Source organism: Mycena indigotica (assembly GCF_014461135.1).
Source record: "Mycena indigotica strain 171206Taipei chromosome Unknown Mind.scaff0002, whole genome shotgun sequence".
Classification (NCBI taxonomy): domain Eukaryota; kingdom Fungi; phylum Basidiomycota; class Agaricomycetes; order Agaricales; family Mycenaceae; genus Mycena; species Mycena indigotica.
Genome location: NW_023503001.1, coordinates 5567880 through 5593288, shown reverse-complemented (window position 1 = coordinate 5593288; position 25409 = coordinate 5567880). Strand labels below are relative to the sequence as shown.

General features: G+C 51.5%; 2 protein-coding genes across 2 annotated transcripts; one reads left to right on the top strand and one right to left on the bottom strand.

Moving 5' to 3' along the window:
• Window positions 1-6957: 6957 nt before the first annotated feature.
• Window positions 6958-9199, bottom strand: MIND_00278700 (uncharacterized protein; the record flags this gene model as incomplete). The annotated part of the gene is made up of 3 exons (XM_037359659.1): window positions 6958-7084; window positions 7558-8628; window positions 8676-9199. 3 exons carry the CDS (start codon window positions 9197-9199, stop codon window positions 6958-6960), a joined length of 1722 nt encoding a protein of 573 aa, XP_037224754.1.
• Window positions 9200-20787: 11588 nt separating this feature from the next.
• MIND_00278600 (CxC2 domain-containing protein) lies at window positions 20788-24410 on the top strand (the record flags this gene model as incomplete). The annotated part of the gene is made up of 13 exons (XM_037359658.1): window positions 20788-20985; window positions 21043-21143; window positions 21182-21256; window positions 21301-21706; window positions 21756-21949; window positions 22001-22163; window positions 22216-22364; window positions 22411-22844; window positions 22898-23080; window positions 23130-23268; window positions 23324-23474; window positions 23515-24028; window positions 24076-24410. 13 exons carry the CDS (start codon window positions 20788-20790, stop codon window positions 24408-24410), a joined length of 3042 nt encoding a protein of 1013 aa, XP_037224753.1.
• Window positions 24411-25409: the final 999 nt, after the last annotated feature.

The window sequence follows — 25409 nt, the reverse complement described above, 5'->3', positions numbered from 1 at the left end:
TGCGTTTGACAGACTTTGGTGCTTCTTCATCGCTCTCAAGCGACAAATCGAGTACTGCGTTGGACTTTGCTGCCAGAGGGATACGAGTTGGCGAGGGAATAGAGTCGTGGTTGAGGGAAGCAGCGGGAGAGGGAGCGGCATTGTGTTTGGGGTTATATGCAAATTCGCCTGTCGCCTTGCTGCCGCTGAAGAGCTGGTGACAGAGCTCATAGTAGGGGAACGAATGGGAGAAGACATAGGCGAATTTCTTCCCATAGGCCTTCAAAAAAGATCAGGAAATGTCCTTATCGATGCCAGCCGGCTGCAGGACACGCACCTCAAGATATTGCGCCTGCTGGCTCTCCTCGGCAATGACATGCTTCTCCTCCTCGTCCCAGCCCATCCCAGACAACCCACGTGCATGCTCGTATGCGTCGAAGCGAGTTTTGACCTGTACGCTATCTGGTTATCCAGACAACGCATTTGAAGAGAATACGTACATAGCTGATACGGTTGCGACATTGGTCTGCCGAACGCGGTGGACGCGCCGCAAACTGACGCTTCACCTCTGCTGCAACCTTCGTGAATGCCTTGCTTTTGAATCCGCGCCCGCCATTCATCAAATCTTCAGCATTCGCGACGATGTACTGCAACATGTGCAGGGTTTCGGGCTCATTGAACAGCTCGGACGCGTCATTGTGCTTCGCAGAACGAGCCGGCTTGGTTTGTGTGCTTTTCGGGGCAGCAACGGTCGGAGGGTCGTCCGTCTTGCGCGTCAACGTGTCCAGTACCGGTGTCGCACTGCTGGCAGTTGCGGCAGATGGTTTGGTGGCTTTGGACGTCTTGGAAGCGTGTTTGGCGGGGGATTTGACCGTGGAAGCGGTTGTGGAGGTGCGGGAGCGAGTTTGAGAGGTAGAAGGCGCGACTTCGGGTCGGACAGCAGCAAATGGGCTTGTAGATGGCCGGGTAGATGCACGGACCGCAGCAACTACTTCGGGCGCCTTTTTGCCACGCGCAGGCATCTGGAATCAAGTTAGCTAAGTTTCAGATGTGTTGGAGGGCACACACAGCAAAGACGGGGCAAAGGACAACGAAGGAGATGGACGAATGGGAAAGAGAAGCAAGCGTGACATGTCATTCACACGTTCTCGCGTGAATGATGCGCACCCGATCAGGGCCTTGGTCAACTGGAAGCCCTGGTCACCTAAACAACCTTCTGTGGTGTTCCGCCCCCAAGTGCACTTCGACTTTGATTCCGTTCTGACTCCGACTTCGACTCCGGTCCTTTGGTCAACAGGGCACTGAACGGATGTCATCTAATATATAAAGTTTCTTTTGGCCAAAAACTCATTAAAAACTTTGAATATTTTGGTTCTGAAAATTCTTTCACCTCAGCAAACTTTCACCTCAGCCAAGTAAGCATTTTTGTGGTTAAAAAACTCTTTTAAACAAAAAAAAAATTAATCCCAAAACTTAACATATTCACAGTAATGTTTCCCACCTAAACATTTTTAAAACATGGCAGTGTGCATAGAGAAGGAGAAAGTGTTTATATCACAGTGAGATGACACTTCTGATCATCTGTCACAGGATAACATAGCATGTCTTGACAAGGATCAAATGCACCTTCAACCCTGTCTTAGGATTTATCCCTTACATGAGATAAGATAGTTATCTGATGGATGGACTAACTTTAGTTAATATAATCTTACTCATCAATGAACTTCATATAGGATCAGAACATCAATACCTTGTTTCTAGCTTACACAATCTAGTTGCAAACCAGATTTTAATGGTGTTGGATAGCCCTAATATATCTCTTCATTGTACAGTATTTAACTTTCCAAAATTTCAATCGCTAATAGGTGAAAATATATTTTCTTGTAAAATTTTAAAGAAAAATAAAGATATATACATTATCTTTTAGGCAACTTCACCTTAGCATCAGAACATCCAAACCTTTTTTCTAGCTCACACAACCTGCAGACCAGATTCTGTTAGTATTGAATACCCCTCACATATTTTTTCATTGTATTATATTTAAATACCTAAAATTTCAATCACTGACAGCTGAAACATGTTTCCTTGTAGAATTCCAAACTAAAATAAACATATATTATCTTTTAGGTAACTGGTCAAGGATTTTTTTTAGTATTCTTTACAGATGCATTCTTTCCATTACTGTCTCCAAAGGCAGATACTAAAAAAGCAAGAAAAAAGAGAGAAAAAAGATAGAGTAATATACAATTATGACAAAAGTTGAATTAAGTTAAAAATCTGATCCAGAATCAGGATGTTTCTTGCAGAATACAGCTGGAAAAGATATTAACAAAACATTTAGCAAGTGAAAAATCAAACCAAACAACTTACAAAGAAAGAGCTATAGAAGATCTCACCATAAGAAGAAGCAAGTCCAAAAAAGAAAAAAAAAAACTCACAAGAAAGCACCATATATGCAATTATTTCAAAGCTTCTTGGAGAATGAAACTCCCTTGGGCAGCCGTGCATGGCCAGCAATCTGTTTCTTCCTGCCTTCAAGAGTAGGCACAGAGGTTTCAGTGTCAACCCTAGTCCTCTTGAGTGCAGAAACAGAGGTTTCATAAGGCAATTCCAGGGGCCGTTTGTTGGCACTGGTACTAGAAAACGGCTCCTCTAACTTGGCACCAGATCCAACTGGATAGAAGCTTTTGGTTGAGCCTGCATGCAAGGCCTTTCCTGTTTTCATTAAGGAGGATGGAGATGATTCCTTTACTTCAACACTTGAGCCACTCTCAGCATTCCACAGAGAGACATGTTCAGGGCCTTCTGGAAGAGGTGGCTGACCTGGAATCCTCTTATAACACACAGATCAAACACCATATGCAAGGATAGAAAGAATTATACCTCAAGGACCACTTGACAAATTTTATGTTCTTCTTTGCCAGTAACACGCTGTGCCTTGGTTGCAACATAGAGGCCATCATAGCGATATCTAGTTTTGTTACAGCCGGTTTTGAGATTGCTAGCTGAAAACCGGCTCACCCTGACTTCGGAGCATACTTGGACTTGGACTTGGGTCCTCGGATGACCCGGATTGGATTGGATGTTTCATAGCTCATCTGCCAAGCAAGCCCAGAGTCAACTATGTGTGAAGATAGTGATGACATGTGATTAATTACCTTCACTGCTGAGAAGCATAGTAGTTGTTGGGCTATAGCACCAGTTAGCCTCCACTCTGCAGACTACAACCATCCTACGTCTTTGCACCCCCCCTTGCCTGGGTAGAGGAAGTGAGTCACTGTACCCGCTGAGCTGCTGAATGCTACCTTGGCCGGTATAGATACTATGTGATATATATATCAGCTCTTTCGAGTTTCCAGATGCAAAGAAGAGCAGCATACACCACATCACCACGATCTTCGTCGTCCTCGTAGCCGCCCGTTCAAGACAATGGAGCGTGCACCCAACTCGACGTTGGCGGAGATGCCCGCGACCAGCGGCGCGTGCAGTCCGGCCTCGCGGAGGGCAGCGCGGTTAGGGAAGGTCGCGCCCGATGGGGATGCCGGAGATGTGACCGCATCACCAAAGTGACCCGAGACTCGCAAGTCGGTTATGAAGGGGTTACTAATCATAAAAGTTCCTGTAAATACTACGAATCCTAAGTCGATTCCAACAAGGCCAATGCAAGGGGATCTTCAAATGGGTAAGTTGTTGAGACTCCCTAGCAAGTTCAACAACCCTATGGGGTTCATATAGCAAGCAGCTCGTCTTGTTAATGCTTCCTGGTCGCTGTTCGTCGCGCAAGAACCAATAACTCCACACCATTCTCTCTGTTTGTTGCAGTGTAGTGATACTCTTCGGAGCACTTTTTTAGCCATACTAAGGATATGAAGTACTTGCTCGTCACCGTTCATCGCGCAATGACCAGTAACTTAACATAATTCTCTTCTTTTCTTGCAGTGTATTGATAATCTTAGTAGCACTTCTCAGCGGGAGCAAGGATATGAAGTGATTATTGACTTGCCAAATATTATAGAGATCTATAAACCCACTGAGAGAGTAGGGCTATCCTATACACCCTTACTTACTCTGTTCTTATTGTAGGCAACCAGTAAACATTCCCAGGTATGCAGCCAAATTAGGTGGGTTATTATATTTTATAACTGCATACAAAGAGCGCAGACAAGCAAACGAGTAGTAATAAAGCGTAGTAGAGTATTGGAGAGGAGAGAAAAGAGAAGAGCAGGTGCTCGTGACGATAGTCCGATTATTGCCAGTTGTGTCGAAATGCAATGCGTATGAATGCGTGGGGATTGGATATTGTTGTTGGGTGGAAGACGACTGGTGTAATTTTCAGCAAGGAACAAAGAACAACACAAGAGCGCACCGTGAAGCAACAGTCCAACAATCATGGCTGGGGAGGCTCAGGGTCAATTCGCCGCCCGGCTGCCCGGCGACGGCTCTGGACAATAGCTTCATCGTCACTTGGCTCAAGCTCGTCAACTTCCTCTCCTTCATCAGCGCCATCGCCAAAAACTCGTCTAATACCAGTCAGCAAGCAAGTCTACGAGGATATGTGACGTACTCTGTCAACCAGTCGAGCGTTTCTTCCCCCCACTCGGGTAAATCAGGATTGGAGCGGTCCTCGAATGCGCGGAGAACCTTCTCATACAGGTCGCTGAACTTGTATTTCTTGCTTTCCTTGTTTGTCCATTGGAGAACATTGCTCATTGCAATACGCATCTTGTGCACCTGTCAGGCCAAGTATCAAGAAATGGAGGGCTTGCCTGAACAACAACATACGCCACGATGTGTGCCGTGACCTTGTAGGTATTGTGGATTGAGGCCAAGCACCCATTCGGGATGTTATCATCCGATTCATGGCTGACATCGGTGCGCGTAACAAATAGAAGTCGAATGCCCTTTTGTTCGTGAAAACTTGGCATGATAAAGAAAGGGTAGACGACTCATCATACGATAGTGACCGTTTTGAAGAGGTTGGATTGATATGCGTCGGGGTCCCACTCTCCTTCGTCATAGCAAAATGATGGGAAGCGATTAGCTGACGGCGTATACTTGTTGGCGATAATCTGCTGGTGAATTCTAAAACGCGTTAGTTGGAGGTATAGATCGATTGGATTTACACTTCAGCCTCAGCACTAGGCATTTCATTAGTAGAGCAAGACTTTGACAAAGAGAGGTATAATCACGAAAGAGGTTCCGGGTTTCTAGACGCGGATGTCAGTCAGATGGAAAACAAGGAAATAGATGTCTTACTCGGAAGCCTTCGCATAAACTAGGGGAGGAAAATGAATACGATCCTTCCACGGCATTATTAGCATCCGCAGCTGCGGGTGAGCCATGCCGCGTAGGGATTTGCTTGCCCCTTGTTCGATAGGCGGGTAAAAAAAAATCAGATCCGGGTATGGGGAGCAGAATGCGCAGATTATTCTTGAAAGTGTTGAAGCATATGCAACAACTACATCGCACACTTACCCGGGCGCCCAAAGCAGTCCATGGTGCAGGAGTGGTCTTCGAATCGAAATAAAGCTGTTGAAGAACGGGCAACACCTGGAAGCGACAGGTAGCAAAGATTTTTGAGAAGACCTCCGCGTGATGTTCAGCATGCTCGCTTTCATAGAATTAGCATGGGTTCGTTGCTGCAATAGATGTGCACGCACCTCGCTGGCAGCTGAGCAAAGCGGTCGCTCGCAGACTCATCGAATGACTTAAGACAGCCATACTCTAGTATGCGTCTCATATCCCAAAACGCGTCGGCACCGCGTGGCGCGAATTTGGCGGTGTCGATGATTTGGTGAAAAGCTCCGCGGTTGGCGCTGTCAGTGGCTCAGTACAATCCAGAGAAAAGAAATTGACTTGCGCATTCCTTGGGGGCCCATGACGACGCTTTCCTAGAGAAATAGGCTGCTGGGGACCCGCCGACTCCAACGTTAGAAAACCTAGATTTGCCAGGACGTCGTTTACGTAGCCTTGGTGTTCCGCAGAAATGGAGAGCAGAGGACTCGGAGACTGTACTTCAGATTCGCCGCTCATCAGCTCAGGAGGAAAAGACGCAGGAATGCGACACTTACAAGTTCAACCGTCTTTATATGGTGCAGGGGGGCTAGACACCGCTTGTTTTGTACAAGTCGATCAGCTCAATGACATGATGATCAAATCCTTATTCCTCTAGTGAAAACACTTCATTTGGATAGTAGAACAAACCCACTAGAGGGATTTCTTAGAAACCCAAAGAATAAAAAAAAAGATGCCTTGGAAGTGAGCGCTTATCACGTGAGTATCACGTGTAGCTCACGTGCATGATCTAGGGCACCTCGTAGCCACAATTGGACACTGTCTATAGCAGAAAAACAGTTTATTATGCATCTAAGCTTCTCTCAAGAGCCTCTGGTACACGTCTATGGGACTTATACTTCCTAGAACTGAATTCCCTAACTTGAGCTTGGGCCTTCTTGCAGTCAAGACCTCCGCTGTATGCAGCAATCCACCTCCACATGCGATGCTCCCACTTTCGGATGGTTGCAATTGATACTGATGCCAGGGCCTCGGGAAAAGTTGACTTGAGACCATCAAAAGTGTAGTCGCATCGTTCGCGTAAATACCGCTTGACAGCGCCCCAAAAGAACTCAATAGGATTGAGCTCGCAGTGATATTTGGGAAGGAATATGCAAAGATGTCCCGCATTTTCGATGGTCTCCTGCACGAGAGATCGTTGCGCTTTGAAGTCTGGCTCCCGTTCCAAGATCCGCCGGCAGCAACAATTGATGCAGTCTGTCTCACAGGGCGATCGACATTCCCGCAACAAACCTGCCCGCCATTTACCACGTTCTTCCAGAATGACCTTCATGCCCTTCGGAACTCCGCGTAGTGCCAGAGTTGGATGAGTGTTTGGGTAGTTCATAGGCTGGATAACTTTGCGGCCATTTATGGTGTACCAACCATCCCGCATTCTTGCCTGCTTGCCGCCTGGATTGAGATTCATGCGTTGGGCCAGAAGAGCATCTTCACTATAGGCTGAATGCCCTTGAGAGTTGTCGATAAGGAAGAGGGCCTGATATCTTGGGCCATGTGCTTTCTCGAATGCGGGAATGATTTTTTCTTTGAGCTATTGGAGGATCGTGAGTCTCATTGGCACGTCCAATAAACGACGAACAGACCTGCTTGACAAAGCGTTCCCCATTCCAATATCCATCATAATTCTTGCCGTATTCGATAATCTCTCCTGCATCTTTCAAATGCCCGAACGTGGAACAGATCACTCCGCTGTAATGCAGTCCACGCCCCTTCCCTTTCTTGCGCAACGGTTGCTCACCCTCCGGACCCCAGCTCATCTTCTGACCATCATTCGCTTGGGCCGTTACCTCGTCGTGTGGAACCAGAACCAGCTTTCTTTCTTCGGGACTTGTTTGAGCCTTCTCGACAAGTTTGTCGACATCTCCAACGACATACTCCACTATTTTCTTCTTGCAGTCAAGCATTTTTGGCAGAAACACGTCTTGTCGATAGGCAACCACGTCTGGACGTTCGTGGCCATCGTAATATAGTGCCTTTTTGTGTTCTTGATATTTCCAGCCAAACTTAGCAAGCCATGCACGGGCTGTTCGCATTGAGATTGTCATGCCATGTCCCGCCTTCACGCCAATGCGAGGGAAAAGAGTGTTGGTGACATATTTGCGGAATGCCTTTGGTATCTCATCTTCCATAAGATCGCGGAGATATTTTTGGGTCTCAGGTGTGATTAAATTGGACTCGATGAAGGCTGAGAATTTCTCGGGATTGGTTGCCCATTTGTAAGAGCGAAGATATGAGAGAATTTCGTCTCGATTGGCTGGTTCATCGAGAATGCTAACCGTTTTGGCATGGCAGCCTCGAGCAGACGACGGAAGCCCAGCAAAATTTAGCCAGCCATGGACCCAGATGCGTACGAGCCTCCCTCCCCAATCAGCAGAGAGACCGTGACTCTCAGCTGACCGCTCAGACGCATCTGTCAGTGTGCGATGACCCTTCACAACCATCCGCAAGCAGCTTTCAATTGCGCGTGCTCGTTTGGACTGCAACCCATGCGCGCCAGCAGCAAACTCCGTCTTCTTCGAAACAATATGCTTGCTGATTCGCGTCAAGCCATCCTGAAGTCGCGCAAGTTTTGCTTCCCTTGCTCGTCGTCGTGCCTCTCTGGCAGGAACAGCAAGTTTTTGACGTTTGAGAGGAGGGGCAGTCGCTGGGGCTCTTGGAATGGGTATGGGAACAGAAGCTTCCACAGGTGTGTCGTTGTCCTCCCTGCTGCTCTCGTCGTCTGATTCTTCCTCTTCGTAGTCAGAAACGTAGCCTCCAAGGAAGATTTCGGATTCGGGGCTTGCACACTCCGATATCGATTGCCCAGAAGACGAGGGACTTGCATTTAACAAAGGTTCGGGGGCCAATAAACATGGACCGGCAGCTCCGGTTGCTGTCGTTGTCTTAAATCGTTCGTATTGTGCTTGCAATGCCTTCAACACATTTGGAGGAAGATTGAGTGACGATAGATTAGCGGGTAGAGGAGGAAGGGACAGTGGAGGCGGTAAAGGTGGTGGTAGTACAGGCTTTGGCGCTGGAGCCTCAGCTGGGGTATATTGCTTCCCAAAGAAATCGCGGAACGAGTTGGCTGACCCGCTGCAGAATTTCAGTGCAATTATCACCAGCAATGGAATCTGACCAACCTCTTTCGGCTACTCTCTGCGTTAGACTGCTCTTCACGTTCAAGCTGTCGATGTCGACGCAAGGTGCTCTCTGCTGGCTCTCCCTTTGTCTGGACAGCGCGTCCAAGCGTCTTCTGGGTCAGCTTTTTCCATTCTTTCTTGCTGCGCTTCTTCACCAGCCCCAAATCATTCCATGTTAGTTTCTTCATTGCCTCTTCCTCTATTTGCATTCTCTGACCCAAGCATTCCAGAGCCTGTATGCCATCCACAACAATTTCCACTTCGTCATCATCTTCATCTTCAATCGCGCCTTCAGTGTTTCTCTCATCTTCCCATTCCCACTCTGTGTCTGACCATTCAATAGGATTGTGCAACACACCGCCTTGCCAGGTTGTTTCTTCTTCATTCAATTCATCGTCCGACACAGCTGTCAAATCAAGAATGTCGACTTTCGGATTATCTTCACCAGCTCGTTGGCGCTCACGGCCTTTCCGGGCACACAGAGCAGCGTTGATGTATCGCTTGCGTAGTCGAGTGGGGGCCATGAAAGAGTAAAACAATTGTCACTATTCCCGCCTCTCTACCGCTGTACTACGTAAAGAAAATCGGTGCTTCAGGCAACTGAGCGGTGGCTGTGCTGTTTAGTCAGCTGTCCAAAACAGGCGGTGTCTAGCCCCCCTGCACCATAGCCTGAGACGGGTTGTCCGACGACGCTGAGATCATCAAGCAGAGCTGGTGGGATCAGCAAACGGTGGTTGCCGCGGAAGTATGTCATGCACTCGCGGCATATAGCGATACGGCACCAGCATAGTATCGAGTTCAGATACTATCCCAATGCCCTCAATGGCAAGCATTGCAGCTAGCTTGAGCTTTGATCTCCCCTTACCATTGCCAAGCATGAGCTGCATGAATGCTCACAGCTCAACTCATAGATTCATTCGGAACTTGACGCAAATCATAACGGCATCAGCTCCTGAAATCAGCGCACAACGTGCGGTGCAGAGAGCGGTACAGGGACAGACGATACTACTCCAAACCTCTTCGTTTACTCTGAATAATTTATAGCCCGGCACAACAAGATTGTTGTTATTGTTGCCAGACATTCGCAACTGCGCTGGGAGGCTTACTTCGTGCTCGTCCAATCTCATAAGTATTGGTGTAATCGACCAAGAATATGCGTTGAATATAGTGGATTTCATATATCATAGCTGTTGCAGAGGCTGAGACTAACAAAATTGTTGCGGTTGCCATTGCTGTACCATCGCCAATAGGACGGAATCAGGCGGGGAATAGAAGGATCCTATAGCTTGAGTCTCTCCCTGATGACGACCTGCGATGTACGGATGAGCACGATGCCGCAATCTTGCGCGATAGTGAACTTTACCTGCGTTTTTGGAGACTTTGACATACTCTGACTCCAACTCTTTCAGTAAGCGCGCTGCCATTGTTATCCCCGTCGACGGGGGCAGTATCCCTCTGGCAACATTGCCTTGCATCCCGTCAAGATCTGGTTCGATATCCGTGTTATGGCCATCCTGGCTTTCTGGCCCAACATTGTTGACAGTATCTTTCAGGTGCCTGACGGGGCCATTTGAGTCGAAATTTGAAGGCCATGGAGCGCTGGTGGATGGGACGAGGGAATAACTGCGAGCCTGGTTAATCATTCGACCACGGAATGAATCCAACTCTGGAGACTGGGTCGATATGAGCTTGGGCGAACCCAACTCTGAAGTTTTGGCTGAGCTACCGTATGTTTTCGGTATGGATTTGGGCGGCCATTCGATTTTGGGTATGTTCGGATGCTTGTCTTCCAGCAAAGGAGGCGGTTGAGCTAGTCCTAGAACGTGCAGTATACCCTCTGCCTGGAGACCTTGTGGGTCGGAAGCGGAGTCATAGGCTGCAATAGCGGCAGCCAAGTGAGCCGTAGTGGTAATATATAGCCAAATAATGGTAGGTGCAGTTAGGGAAACGGTTGCCTGGGAGGGTAGCTGCACCTGGCGCCCTACCTGTACCTAACTCGCTAGGCTAATGTTCTCTGGCCCTCTGACCGGCAGGCCGGCAGTCTGGCAGGGTCCTTGATACCCGATCAATGGTTCTGGGTATCACTCCATCAATTGTCGGCCATCTATCCGTTGGCTCCGAACCAGCGGGGATCGACATTGCGCCGATCGACATGGCCACGATCAGCGACCACTGCCCCATCAATTCCCTCGATATCACAGGTGTTATCTTATCATAGGTATTCGCAATGCTACATACATACTCTCTGGGTTTACTTACTGTCTATTTGCTACAGTTAACTTCAACTTCCTATTGAGTACCTTCTACAAGCTAATTTTGTGCTTATCTAATTCCTTTTTCTCTCTGTCTCTTTCTCGTTTTTTTTTTCACCAAGTCCGCAGGTCACGTGACCTTCGTACATCGTCGGCCCAAGGCCTCACGCGCTTGCAAAGGCAGGCAAAGTCAATTTTCTATGATAAGTAAAGGTAACAAAGGTGGTGCTACACTACATAGACCACATGTATCAAAATATCGTATGTGTCCATTCGTCAACGCTGCGCAATTCAATCCACCTCCATGTCGAGCTCCGTGCCAGACCACTGGGAGGCCCGCTGTTCGATTTCGTCGAGCATGCCGTTCATAACCCATTGGAGGTCGGCCATCGCGTCGTCTAGGTCGGTCGAACGCCATGTACCCTCTTCCTTCTCCTTCAACGACCACCAGTACAGCGTAGCCATGACGCTCAAGAGGCCATTCACCCCCGGGACAAAAAGCTCCCACGACTGAGTGCTTTGACGAATCGTGACGTGCGGGGCGGCCATTGTTGACTTCTCGCCAGTACGGTTGGTTAGCCGCCCACCAAGCCCACCAGTCCTCCCTGTACTTGCTCAGGTTGGCGATTTTGCAGTGGCTTCCCGTAACGCGGCGGTATTTGGTCCAGGCACCCACTTGTTTTGGTCGAGATTCAGTCGACATACGGGCCGACCCATTTGCCCATCCAAGCGAACGTTCCACGGAGAACAAAGTCTCCCACAACTTCCCATATTCCTGCCCAATGTCAGACGCCGTCAGGTCTTCGAATGGAGCCCGCAACCAAGCAGGCGCGTCCTTCCGGCAGTTGAATCTTTGCTCCTGCAACGGCAGTTGTGGAAGCGGTTGGTCCGTTTGCAAGGGTGGAGGGGCCTTCTTCGGTGTTTGGGCTCGCAGGGGTGGAGGTGAGATTGGGGGAACCTCCTTCAACGTCTGGGTCCGCGTTGTTGTGGTCCGAATTGCCTCCCAAGATCGCGGGAGTCGGGGAAGAACGACTTCCTTCAAGGTTAGGGCCTGGCGTTGCCGCTCTCATGACCCCAGTACCAGTAGTCGTAGTCGATTCGGTGGGAGGCTCAGTGATAACGCTGATTGTTGTGGCGGCGGCAGTCGCTAGCGTTTCCCCGCTGACGACGGCCAAGGGCGCAGCCGACGGACTAGTTTGTGCGCCGGAAGGCCCACCTCCAGCATCATCAGGCATGGCAGCCTTCTTCTTCGAGCGAAGCTCACGTGTCGAGGGCTGGGGGGCGGAGGCGTTGCGAGGCTTCTTCTTCGGCCGTGGCGACTCATCTTCATCGTCATCGTCATTGCCCAAGTTCAAATCAACGCCCTTGAAAATGGCGTCCCTTATGGCCTTATTACGAGCGATGTTGGCCTCTCGGAAGTCGTTGTATGCCCGACGTCGTTCACGGTCCTCGTCCTCGTTTTCTTCCTCGTCTCCACTCGCTTCACCATCTTTCTCATCTCCACTTCCACTCTCGTCACCATCTTTTTCCTCTCCACTCTCTTCGCCATCATTCTCGTCGTCACTGTCATCACCATCGTCAGTCCCATCCTCCTCGCCTCCAATTGATTGGTCGTCATCGGTATCCAGCGCAGCCTTTCGCTTCGTTTCTTCGATGTTTTGGAGGGCCCGGCTTTGTCTGTCTCTAAGGGCATTTGAAGAAGAGTCGGGTCATTCGTTGGGTCATTAATTGCGGCCCCACCCTTCGATGGTGTGGCTTTGGCTGCCCTACGTTCTTCTGCACCTGGTTGTTTAACTGTATCAGTCTACGACACGCTTCAAATTTCAATCGACTCACTGTAACAAGTATCGGCAAATTTCGTAAAGGCGCCCAGCCAATGCTCGTTGTAACCCTCATACCAGTTGGGGAATGAGACCGGTGCTACCGCCCGGTTTCGACCGACTGACATGCTGTTACGATATGTAAGATTCCAAGCAAGACCGGCGGCAGATTCGAATTTGCTTACCTGAAGGCACGAACTTCGCCGTCATAGCGGGGCATCAGGCCCGCCCCGACAAGTGTAAATTTGCATTGGGATATTTCTTCGATTGTTTCTAAAACCGGCTGCAGCACCACAGGAAGCATATCAATCGCTCTTTTTTGTCACTCGTAAGCAAGAATGTTTGTCGAAGAAAGAAAATAGGCTCACGTTTGGATTGACTCAGGCGTTCCCTTCTTCCATTTCGCGAGGTCGGCCTTGTAGGTGGCCAGCGCTGCCGCCTTGTCGGCATTGGCCCGTCGCTCCATGTCTTTCCTCAGAGTCTTGTCGGACTTGACCAGGCGAGCAGCGATTTTGGCCCCCATCTCTCTTGGCGCAGGAGCATTCCGCTCTTGAAGCGTAGCGTTCGGAGGCAGAGAGCGAGAGCCCCATTCTTCGGCAAGCACTGGCGCGATATGACTGTCCCAGCATTCGTGCATGAGTTGCTGATGAGCCGACCGAGCTTTAGAAGGAGGGGTCAGGCCGGACAACTTGGCGGTGATATACGCCTTGCAGTCGACGTTTTTCGTCTTAGTCGAAGTGCTGGCGGCATTGTCGGAGCGTTGTGCGCGGGTCTTGAACCAGTTTTCAATGTTCTAGTTGTATCATCAGACCAGGGACTATTTATTTGACTCGACGACAACTTACCGTGCCGATTGTGCGGATTCGTTCGTCCATATCGCGCCTGGCGCGAGCAACAGCGTCGGGATCTATTTCGGTCCCGTCTTCATTCGGGACAATCGCAGGCGTATACACAGGGGGGGCGAGTCGATTATATGCAGGGAGTGGCAGTTGGGGCTCCTCCCAGTCCTCCAACTCCCATCCAATTTTCGCAAAGAACTCGTTTTTGACGTCGGCGAAAAACTTTGTGACAGCCTCTTTTCCTTTACGCTTGGCCTCCCAGAATACGGGCAGGTTGGGTTTAAGAATCTCGTCTTCGCGCACGCCGCGAGCCCAGCCCCGCCTGTTACTGGCCAGGGCATCCTTTTTCGACATGCGCGGCTTTTGTTTGGCAGGCCGGCTCGAAGAGACAACTGCTGAGCCCCTGGAGCCGCGATAGTCAGCCACAACCGCTCGGTTCCAGTCGGTGAGACTCACGCAAGAGCATCGTTCATATCTTTGGCGACAGTTTCGTTGGCGGCTGTCGCCGACTCCACCCTGTTCACCAACCAAATCAACACTTGCGAACGTCAAGACATATTGCCACTCACGTCGTATGCGTCGAGACAGAAGGCCCAGCTATGGGCGACTTCCCCTTCCTGTTCTTCCCCTTCGACTTCTGTTGTTTGGACATTTTGGCGTGAGATGGACGACAAAACGAAGCCACGTCACACGACCACAGCTTCTTTGACCGCATCAAATCAAAATCAAGCGATCTGCGCCACCAACCCCTCTCCTTAAATTCCACCCACATCGGACCTCGACCTACCACCCACCCATAACGTTCAATGGTATCGCTTCCTCTGCGTTTCGCCACATCACTGACACACAATTCCTTACCAAGGTCTCCTTCAATTTTGCTTACTTTCCCGTCGATGGACAGTGCCGTCTTCGCCGCATCAACCCGAGCACTGCCCCCCATTCCGTTGACGCCAACGCGTCAATCTTATCCTCCCTCTTCACGCGCTCCGCTCTCGGCTGTACTCTCTGCGACAACCCTTACATCATCTGGGGCGCGCCAGATGCCCAGTTGGACGGGTTCATGATCATCCGGCCATGTTTCTGTAACCGGACCGACAAGTCAGACACTGACTTTTACCACAACGAAAGCGCGCGGGCCATCCTTCCTCCTGGTTATACTACCGTCGCAGGTCCATTGGTGGTCGTCAAACTCCCTGCAGTCCAGGATACTGCCATTTCGCCCTCGACACTCCCCCTCGTATCTATGGAGAGGGCGGATCTGGCCGTTGTCGACGCGATCTTGGCACGGTTCCTCATGTCCCCTTGTTCATATCATCGGGCCGCTAACGATGACTGCAGATGGATCCGGTCTCTGTTCCAAAGTCGTCATTTGCCCCCGAACTCATTCAATCTCCCTCCAGCAGTACGGTCATGCGATCTTTTTGCGCTTGCTTCTCACGAATTCTGCAGCTAAGTTATCGGGATCCCCGCGCCCGGCAGTAGACTTCTTGTATTCATTTTTTTTTTCAATACATTTCCCATCGCTCGCACTCCCCTATTCCACGTTGGCATCGCTCGCTCGTTGCTGCCGAGCCCTGCGCCATGCCATCCTTGTCCGAAGTTCCGCCCTTGTGACCAATTGCACCCGTCCATTGGCCCCCATCTCGTCCAAAGCTTCGTCGCTGCCAAGATAATTCAAAAATCATGAGGGGCTCATCAACGTGAAACTGACGTGTTGCCATAAACCTTGCCGGTGCGGTCGTTGAATGCATACAGCGTCTCTCGTCGTGAGTGGGCTGTAGATGCGGATAGCTCGGATTCTGAGCTCACCGACCTTGACATCGACGGCGATGGCGACGGCGATGGCGACGGCGATGGCGACGGCGATGGCGACGGCGAACGGGTGGCTGACTGACTGCTTGGCTGTTTCGTGACAGGTCTTGCGCGTGCGGTGGGAGATCGACGTGGAAGGGCTTGGGCGGTCGTGTGATATTACTTTCGGCTTCCGACCCGGGACAACAGCGAAATCTGAGATGTCCAACATGTAGCGACCACCTGGAGGACAATCAGACACTGCTCGATCAGGAATTGGTGGGATGGGTCGGTGATTTCCGGTGGAGTCGTCGTAATGGTCCAACACGCAAAGCAGATCCCACTGCTTTAGGGCGCCCTGCCAGCGTTGATGCGCCGTGATGTCGTCCAGTGGGATGCGTCTTGCTGTGGCAGCGTCCTCCGCATACCGCCTAGCGAGGGGAATAATTAGCATGGCAACTGCGCGTCAGGCCGCCAACAAACCGACCTTAAGGTGAAGACACCGGTATTGGGCACCAACCAGTAGAGCTTGTCTCCCTGGTCATGTGTCGGTGAACCCAACGAAATTCCGTCCAGGGATGAACGGCGGCTTGCAGGTTGTGTGGGCATTTGCGGCCATTGTCGAGGAATAAAAGAGGGCAGCAAGTGTTAGCTACCGGTACAGCCAGCTATCTTAAATCCGTCGCCATATCAATGCCGGTGACAGGCAGATCGCCTGTGGCTAAAAATTGTCGCATGGCGGGAACTTGGCGTGAAGAAGGCCCCGTGGCCAAGTGCAATCGGCACAGAAACTGGGCCTTAATGACCCAATTCTAGATTGCTAATCAGTCCAGGATCTGAAGGACGAAGTCGACGCGATATTCACCACTGCGACTACTTCGCACTCCCCGGGAATGGGCAGCTCGCCGTCAATCCGAAGCAAGTGAGCAACACAGAAAACTGTAGCCCCAGCCTCAAGCGCCATGACTGGCTCTGTGGCCGGACGGTCAAGCCAATTGAAGTGCGGCTGAGAGTTACAGGCGTGCGTCATCTGTAAAACTACCTGAGAACAGTCTATGAAGTGAGAAATTGAACGACCCACCATGCTCGTATGAGGGGTAACATGTACATAGAGCGCCGGATGCTCCCCAGCCCGATTGAAATTAACCCAAGGACTGAGGGGTTTAGGATACTTGGGATGCTTCAAGCGATATAGTGCGAGTTTATGCGACGCACCTCTGGGGCGAAAACTGTTCTGAGCTCGCAGCAGCAACCTTATGCATGGCCCCAAGTCGTCGTCGAGCGTGAAGTTCGGTTTATGGAGAACAAGATACTGGAATGCTAAGTGAGGAGGGTGGGCATGTACTTGGCATGTAGAGCGCATACTGTTTCTTCCCTGGTCGCGACCACCGTTTTGATTTGTCCCAAGAAAGAGACCCGAGCATGTTCGCCAGTCTTCATGTCCGCCAAGCTGCGAACTTTACCAAGCGGGAGCTCTTGAGGCTGGGCGAGGATGCGAGGAGGCAATACCACATTTTCCATTAAAGGTGCGCTGAAGAATCTTGACATAAACTCCGCCATCCTGAGCGACCGCTGAAGTAAGTCGATTATATGGCGGCTGGCTGAGTTTTGGCAAGCGACGTTTTGGGTCTGATCAAGCTCAGCTCAGTGGTGGTCACAGACTCACAGTAACGCCGAAAGCGTCGGGGCGACCGTTGGCCGTTTGGTCTTCAAAGCGTCGACCCGCATCCCGCATGAGAGAGTTGTCCATATGACTGGTATTTCTACGCGGTGAAACGTAGATAGTACATTCTATATATCTTTCGAGCTAGAAAGATGAGATGCCGCTCATAGACAGAATGTTCCCGAGTCCCTGGTTGGTACATGCCTCCCAGGCCATGCAACTCCACCCAGTCATGATTTAGCAGCCTCCGAACCTCGTCTCTCAGCCAGTCGTAGGCCTTCTTCTTGCCATTTTTGTCGATCTTATCTCTTAATGTCCGCTCGAAGTTCTGCTCCGCCCACAGCAAACGTCCATCCACAAGACAAGTGAGGTTATAGGTGAATTCCTCATTGTTGTCTGGCTCATCGGCCGCTTGGATTTTTGACAGGTCGAAAGGCGGCCGGGCAAGCCAGTGTTCCACGCCGTCCACATCGAAGTCGTCTTTCTGAGCCTCCTTGAAGATCCAGCACTCTTGCCGCAGGTCTGCACAGCCCCAGTCCTCTACCAGGTCCGGTATACGCAATCGAGAAAGCTTTGACTTGGCCGTTTTGCGACGACTGCGACTACGCCTTGATTCCTCACGAACACGGTGTCCTCTTATATCTGCTCAGCCGCAACATGGGAAGCTAGACAATCACGCACCTTTCGCTTTTCTCGTACTTGGTCCTGCTGAGCTTTCGAGAATCAGAGGTAGGAGTTTGCATGAGGTTGTGCAGATGAGGTTACAAAGAAGAGTGTGTGACCGAAGCTGGAATTTCGCCCAAATACTGCTTTCCCCATATTCATATCTTACTATCCTAAAAGCTGAACAGTCGTCTTGGGGCACATCAGTAGACCGTATTACCAAAGTTTTCAGACCTATAGTATCAATAAATGGCACAATTTTTGCTTATCTTTTTGGTACGACTTTAAGATCAAGGTCGATTAGTCAAGACCGCTGGGCTCAAATTTCCAGGGCAAACCGCGACATAGTCCCGTTTGACTCACAAATAGCAGCAATATAACGCAATGTGATTCGATTTAGATGCTAATTAATACGGCGGTCGTAGCGAAGGAAAACAGCGACCAAAAGGAAAACTAGCTACGGGCTCAAAGTAGCTACGGGGTCATCGCAAACATTGCCACACCATTTTCCCAACGCCGTCGAGCGGCCTCGGCCTGAGCCTGGGCGACTTTGCTGCTATGAATTTGCGCCTCGTACTCTTTGTTGGTTCGACAGCCGTTGTCTACCCATCGGAACAGCCCCCCTGCCGTATACTGCACGAAAGAGTTGCGCGTCTCGCAACTTCGAATAGGCGTGTTAGAGTGGTGAATTGCGGCGGATGGGATAAGGACTGTGGCCCCCGGAGGAAATCGGAGAACCAAACGTAGGTTCCATAGGATTAAGTGTCCGCCTAGGTCGGGGTCGAAGTCGCCCAAGGCTGTAATTGCGCACCAGCCCCATGCCAAATTGCCGAAGTCTAGGTGCGGCCGGCTGATTGCGCGGCCGAAGTTGAAGCTGCAGGCGGCAAAGACGCCGCGAGGGAAGGGCCAGCCCAGCCGTAAGGAGGGCTTCCAGGAAAAAAGGGCTGATTGAGTGGATTGGTAGTAGGCAAGCAGTAGAGGGGCCCATAAGAGCATTAGAGCTAGAAAAGAAGATAAGTTTGAGACTTTGAAGGAGGAATGACGACTTACTTCGCGTAAACCCAACGACACGATGAAAATATGGATGTTCCATCAGTTCGTTTGTGGCCTCAGTGTTGGCGACGTTCTGATGTAGGATGCCAGGCTCCTACGAGAATTAAAGAGAAGAATAGCGGGTATGTGCCGCTCACCGTCTGTCCGCCGCCGTGGGAGACGCCTCGCTACGGGACGCGAAGGCAGTCTGTGCACGCCTATGCTGCTGATCTGCCAACGAAACCTTGAGCTGGCGTTGTTGTCGATTCATAGCGTCATTGGCCCCGGCAGTTAACGAACACCACTCGGGGGTCGCGAGGGGCCCCACCTAGAACAGCTACAACCCGCCTTTCGGAGTCTTGGATGGGGATGGTGTGCCTAAAATAAGAGCGATAAGCGGGAGTCTGGTCTGCAGCGTGGCGTTGACTCACTGGCCGTCCCAGTTTATGTACCGAAAGCCTGGGCTTCCGACCAACCTGTCGGTCTCTTCTTGAGAGTATTGGCGTCCAGCCAGCCCATATCCCTCCGGCAAGGGGGAAGGGCTTTCCACGGACTCATCCAGAGCATCCTGTAGCTGACAGCTCCTATCGCCAATCCATCCAGGTCGCGAGTGAGCGAGGTTGGTCGCGTTGAAGGCGGTCTGGACGACGTGCTTGGTGGCGCAGGCTCGGCGGTCGCCGGCAACTTTTTTTAGCACGGTATCGCCGCGTTTGGTCGCTCGACGGCGATTGGACTTTCGCGTGTTGTTGAGCTTGGCGTTTAGGTTTGTCGGCGGAGAACGGGTGGGGAGAGGAACCGCGGCGGCTGCAATAGTAGGCGGGCTTGTTTTTTTTGAAGCGATTGTGGCCAGGCGGAGGGCGTACGCGTCTGGATCAACGAGAGCTTGGTCGGGTTCGTGGGCATCAGGCTCGAGGGCGCTGGCTGGGGGCGTTTCCCGGAGCACAAATGATGCCCTTGGACGAACAGCCGCAGAGAGCGCCAGCTCGTATTGGGAAAATTGGCGCCCTGAGCGCGTAGTTCGGCAATGAAGGGGGGCTAAAGATGGAGTCAGTAGGAGTGCGACCAAAGTGCGACACGAAGGAAGTGAGGCGCCGCCTGCAAACCGTACCCGCTATCTGGCGCCGAGGTCCAAGGGCGGTCTCTCTTTGCTGACCAGCGGTCATGGCTTGCAGGCGGCATGGGAAGGGTAAGGAATGGGGGAGACGGCATACGCTGGAAGTCCATCCTTCGCTTGAGGGTGAGGGGGGGGTTAGAAAGTGTCGTGCGACGAGTGAAGCCGCTGGGATACGCTTGGCCATGGGAAGATGAATCAGGGACCAACGTCAATTTGTCATGACGGTTGCTTGGCGACGCCGCGTCTCATATTTAAGCGTTTGAACCTTGACGATGTGGTCAGTTTGTCATGTCCTTGCCACCCAATCCTGAACTTGCCAAAGGCGAATCCTACACAAATGTAGACTTCATACACGCAGCACAAAACGGGTACCCCATGACCATCAGCTACGACTATGCGTGCCGAAACAAATGTCGCGGTCGAGTTATCATGTGGGTCATCGTCCGTGGTCGCCGTCAGCCAGCTTACCTCTTGTAGCCCGAGATCATCTAGACCCTCTCCCGCGCCTGTCGGAGCCCAGTCCCAGCAGATCGTTTGTGAAGTGGCGGCTATTGAAGTGGATGCTGAAGGCGTTGTGGAGTAAAGTAGGCACCATGTGAATATACGGTCCGATACTTCCGAATGTGACGATCGTCCATGATCGGAATGCATGCTTGTTCTCCTGACCACTTGGAGACTTGACTCTGCCACCCAACGTAGTGGCTTTGCGCCGCAAATTGCGCGTTAGTGGCTTTGTGCGAATGCTGAACTCCACGGCAGCGCCTTCATGGTCTGTGTTCGGTGAGTCCACCCAGCCCTAATTCCGCTCACAACGTTCTCTATGGCTCGTCAGACCAAAAAATCCACCTTTGAAGTCAGCTTCGCCATCCACAATCAGAGCGCCGACCATACGTACCAGTACAGTGCCGACGGCCGCCGGGTCTACTCTGCTGTCAACAATGTGGCTCCCCGCAAGCACCGCTCGCTTGGAGCCGGACGACGAACCCGAAGAGTATGCGGATTGGGTTGATGTTCCAGACAGTGACACCACCCAGTTCGCTGCGGTGGCCAGCACGCTGACGTCGGACGAGGGATACTTTCACCAGATTCAGGAGGGAGAGGCAAGGGGCGACAAACGCGCCAGATACATCAGCTCAGTGCGTTTCCTTCCTTCACCGTTTCGTGTTGACTGAATACTTGCCCTGACTTATTAGGATAATCCGATGCAACTGTGGCGCGAAGTAATGCCCGATTTCCTGGACGCGATGATATGTCAAGATGGCCTGGGGATGTCTCCCTCGTGGCGGCACTTGCGGTCTGTCAGCTGCTTCGGGACGCCTGTTCCGTTGCCAGGATTGCGACCACTCTGTGCAATGCGAGGAGTGTTTACGCGGGGCTCACCAGCGGACGCCGTTACACTGCATACAGGTCTGTCTGCCTTTCTACCACTACCGCCGAGCTGACTCATCTAGGAGTGGACGGGGGAGTTTTGGGTTTCCGCAGCGCTGCATCGTCTTCACATTAACGATACATCCCCGCAAAAGCTTGCGCGAGACATACCAATTGGGCCACCACGGTGGCGCATGTCCTCTGCCCGCAACCGTTGATACACGCACGATGGTGGTTTTGGACGTCGGTGGAATATTCACGCTCGACGTTCGCTTCTGTGGCTGCTCAAACAGTTTGCAAAACAATCACATCGCCCAACTTATGGGGAACCACTGGTATCCGGCGACAACGCTGGAGCCTGGGACCTGCGCAACGTGGCGTGTGCTCGAGCTCTTTCGCCAGCTCAACGTTGTCGGCAACATCAACGCCCACGACTTCGTGCGCTCGCTGGAAAAGCTGAACGACCCAACAATGATGAATCAGACGCCGGTCAGTACGATTTTCTCTTACAGCTAGGGCAACTCTAATGCTTCATTAGGATCGATACGTGGCATTCGGTAGAATGGCGCGTCAGTATCAATTTTTGAAAAGGGCCAAGCGGAGTGGTCTGGCCCACGTCGAGGAGGGCTTCAAGAATGTCGAAGCGGGCAAGCTGGCAGTGCCCTGTTGGGCGTGCCCCAAACCGGGCTTTAATCTGCCTGACGGCTGGGACAAGTGCAGCGAAGATGACAGGTCCGTTGGCTTAAACTGCGCGTTTGTCGCGAGAATGCTAATAAGCACTAGATTCTTATACTCGTTGCTACTGGCTCTGGACGCCAACTTTCGCCTGAAGAATCGGCTTCGGACGAACGAGAAACAGGACGCTTCTCTCGGGCCAGGCTGGGGCTATTTTGTGGAGGGGAATGCTTATAAGGAGCATTTGCGAGACTACGTCGCAGAGGAAGATGTAAGTCTCGCTGGGTGAGGCCGAACGGTATATGCTGACCTTCTTTTTTCAGGTCAGCACTTGTATCGCCTTTGCGGCTCTTATGCAGAAGGAGACAAGGCTGACAACGGGCCTACGAATCTCTGGGGTGGGCGGCTGCGTTTGTGCTCGCCACGGGGTGGTGCGAGCGCAAGGGATGGGTGATTTGCAAAAGGGAGAGCGGTAAGAGTTTGACATCTTTTCGCCGGCGGGGCTGACATTAAGGCAGCTACGCCAATATGGATTATATATTCCTTCACGCGCTGGGAGACACAAGGGTGAAGCGTCTGGTCCTATCCTACGACATCGCTTGTCAATGGAAGCAAAGACTGCGCGAGCGGGCTCTGACGATCCTGAGCAACGCTCAGGTTGTTTGCCCAACCACCGGCCTCACTGTGGATAAAGTCCCCAACCTCACTGACTACGAAATCAAATTCGCGCTGCCGGTTTGGCATGCGGCCGCGCACGAAACGGGTTGTCAGGCCACCCACTCTTTGAGCTATGCGTGGGGCGTGGGGCGGACGGACGGGGAAGGAATAGAGCGTACTTGGGCGCTATTAAACCCAATCGGATTCTCGACGAAGGAGATGGGCGAGGGCAACCGACTGGACACAATTGAGGACCGTATCGATCATCTTAATTTCGAAAAGAATGTCCGCCAGGGTAAGTTTATCTGTCGTTCTATGATGATTTAAACTGAAATCTATCTATCTAAGGCGATGTTCTTGCGCGAAAGCTTATCATCGCTGTGGCCGAACGAGATACGCAGATAAAGCAGTTTAAACGAGTGGACGACAGCCTCGAACCGGGAGTTCGTAAGGATTGGCAGAAAATGGTGGAGAATTGGCTTGTCGACAATACTCAGCCCAACCCATACCTGATCGGGGCCAATGGCGACGGTTCGAAGGTCTCCTTGTGTCGCTGCTTACTTAACTCACGGTGTATCAGGTCCGTCGGAGGCCAAAGTTGCGGCTCAGCTGAAGGCTGCTGAAGTCGCAGAGGCAAGGGAGCAACGAGGGGAGTTTGTTGACGGCAAGATTACCGCCGCGGCCTTCGTCAAAGGCTTGCTACATCTGGAGGACCTGAAGTACGTTTTTTTTTCCTCGGGGCAGTGCTTAGGATTGACTGAGGCGGATTGTTAGGCGAAGGATCAAGAATGAGATACGCGTTGGCGGCGTCTCTGCCGAACGAGCAAGCCAGATCGAGGAATTGAGAGTCTCCTTCTTCAAAAAAGCTGCACGCAATCCAGCAGCAGCAAGAAATTTACATGTCTGGCGTCGGTGGCCTTCGAAGGTTAGACGAGGAACGACGAGATACGGACCAGCCGCCCCAGAAGGCAGAGGATGTCAAACTCTGGCTTCCATCGGAGTTGGGGGATCGGCAAAAATGGGCCTGCAGGAAGGGGTTGTTCGAACTAGAGGCCAAATTACGACAGGCGCAGTGTGGCGACGCCTTGACAAAAGTTCGAAGCCTGCTGTATGCCAAGACGCACTTGATCTTCCATCGAAACGCTGCCTCAGTGGGCCAAAACTCGACAACTCGGTCTGCAACGTTAATCGGCCGTATGGTGGAGAAGATAACTAGGGAGGCGACCAAATATCGGCAAGCATGGGTAGCCCTTCGACGACTGAAGGGCGATGACTTCGCTCCCGAGTATCGGAAACTGGAGGATAGCGATCTGAATGTGCGTGCGGAGACGGAAAGCGACGCGATATCAAGGGCCCGACTAGGTCGGCTGGGGTCGGCCCGGCCTGCCCGAAATGAGCCGACGGCCGCGCAGGCCGGGCCTGTCTCTTGGATTTGGTTCATGGAGGGGGAGGGGGATGAAGAAGTCCGGATTCATGACGGTAGGTGGCATTTACTGTTGGCGCGCAGAATGCTGATCTGTCTATAGCGGTTCGTGTGCAATGGGCCAAGGCACGGGCGCGCCGTGACCGATGGACCGAAGAAGTGTTGTTGATTAGGGAGGAAATGCGGAGGGTTTTGAGAAGCCTGTGGTCAATCCAGCAGCAGTGGCTGGAACGCGAGACGTCTCGTCCCAATGCCCGGCCGGCGTTGCAAGAGGGCCTTGTGGCCTATGCTAAGAAGCAGCGACATATTCATAGTTTGATTGCGAATAGGTTTGTGTTGGACTGGAGGCACTGGAAGCAATCAGTGGCGAGGGCAGTGGTCGGAAAGGAGGGGGATATTTATCAGCGGCTATTGGTAGGAGATCCGGATCAAATTTAATTATAGCTGTCAGATCTGTCAATGCCAATATTATGATGCGTCTATTGGGAACCTGCGTCTGTGATTGGCTTTGAGGAAAAGGCAAAAAGAGCAAGAACAAAATGGGCCAGCTACCTGAATAGGAACAATTCTATCAAATAGGAACAATTCTATCAGTGCCATCAGGGCCATCAATACCATCAGTGCCATCACCAAGTGCCCTAATGGCCAGCTACCTGAATAGGAACAATTCTATCAGTGCCATCAGTGCCATCAATACCATCAGTGCCATCAGTGCCATCACCAAGTGCCCCAATGGCCAGCTACCTGAATAGGAACAATTCTATCAGTGCCATCAATACCATCAATACCATCACTAAGTGCCCCAATGGCCAGAACAATCCCATCAGTGCCATCAACAGGCTGGGCGCTCCCCATCATTACCATCAATAGTGCCAGCCATGAACAGAGCCTCTGAATCATTACCATCAGTACCATCAATAAGCCCCGAGCCTCCCAATCATTACCATCAGTACCATCAATAAGCCCCAAGCCTCCCAATCAATAACCCGGACATGAGCTGGCTTCCGATCAAATGTAGCGGGCTGCCAAGCAAACTACAAAAATAGCTATGATCGCTGGGATCGGCCAGCGCATCGTAAGGTTGACGATGGGATCAGTAAGATCAAGCGCATCAGCCCAGTAGATATGCCGCAGGAGGCCGGGGATGGTTGCTGAGAGGAAAGGTGCTGGGGAAGCTAGGTGTGGATGGCCCCAGGTGCAGCTACCCTCCCCGGCAACCGATTTCCCAGCTGTACCTAGTACCGCAGGCTAATTCTTACAGCTACGGGTGGCCAAGTCCGAGTCGGCTGGGCATAAATCCACGAAAACGGGAGGAGGGGTCTCCTCTCGCTTGACTGGTTGACTGCTGGTCGGGTTCATATCCCCCCCAACCAAGAGACCACGGAGAAGATCATCGTTGCTTTTCGTGACGTTTGTTGCAGGACTAGTAGTAACTGC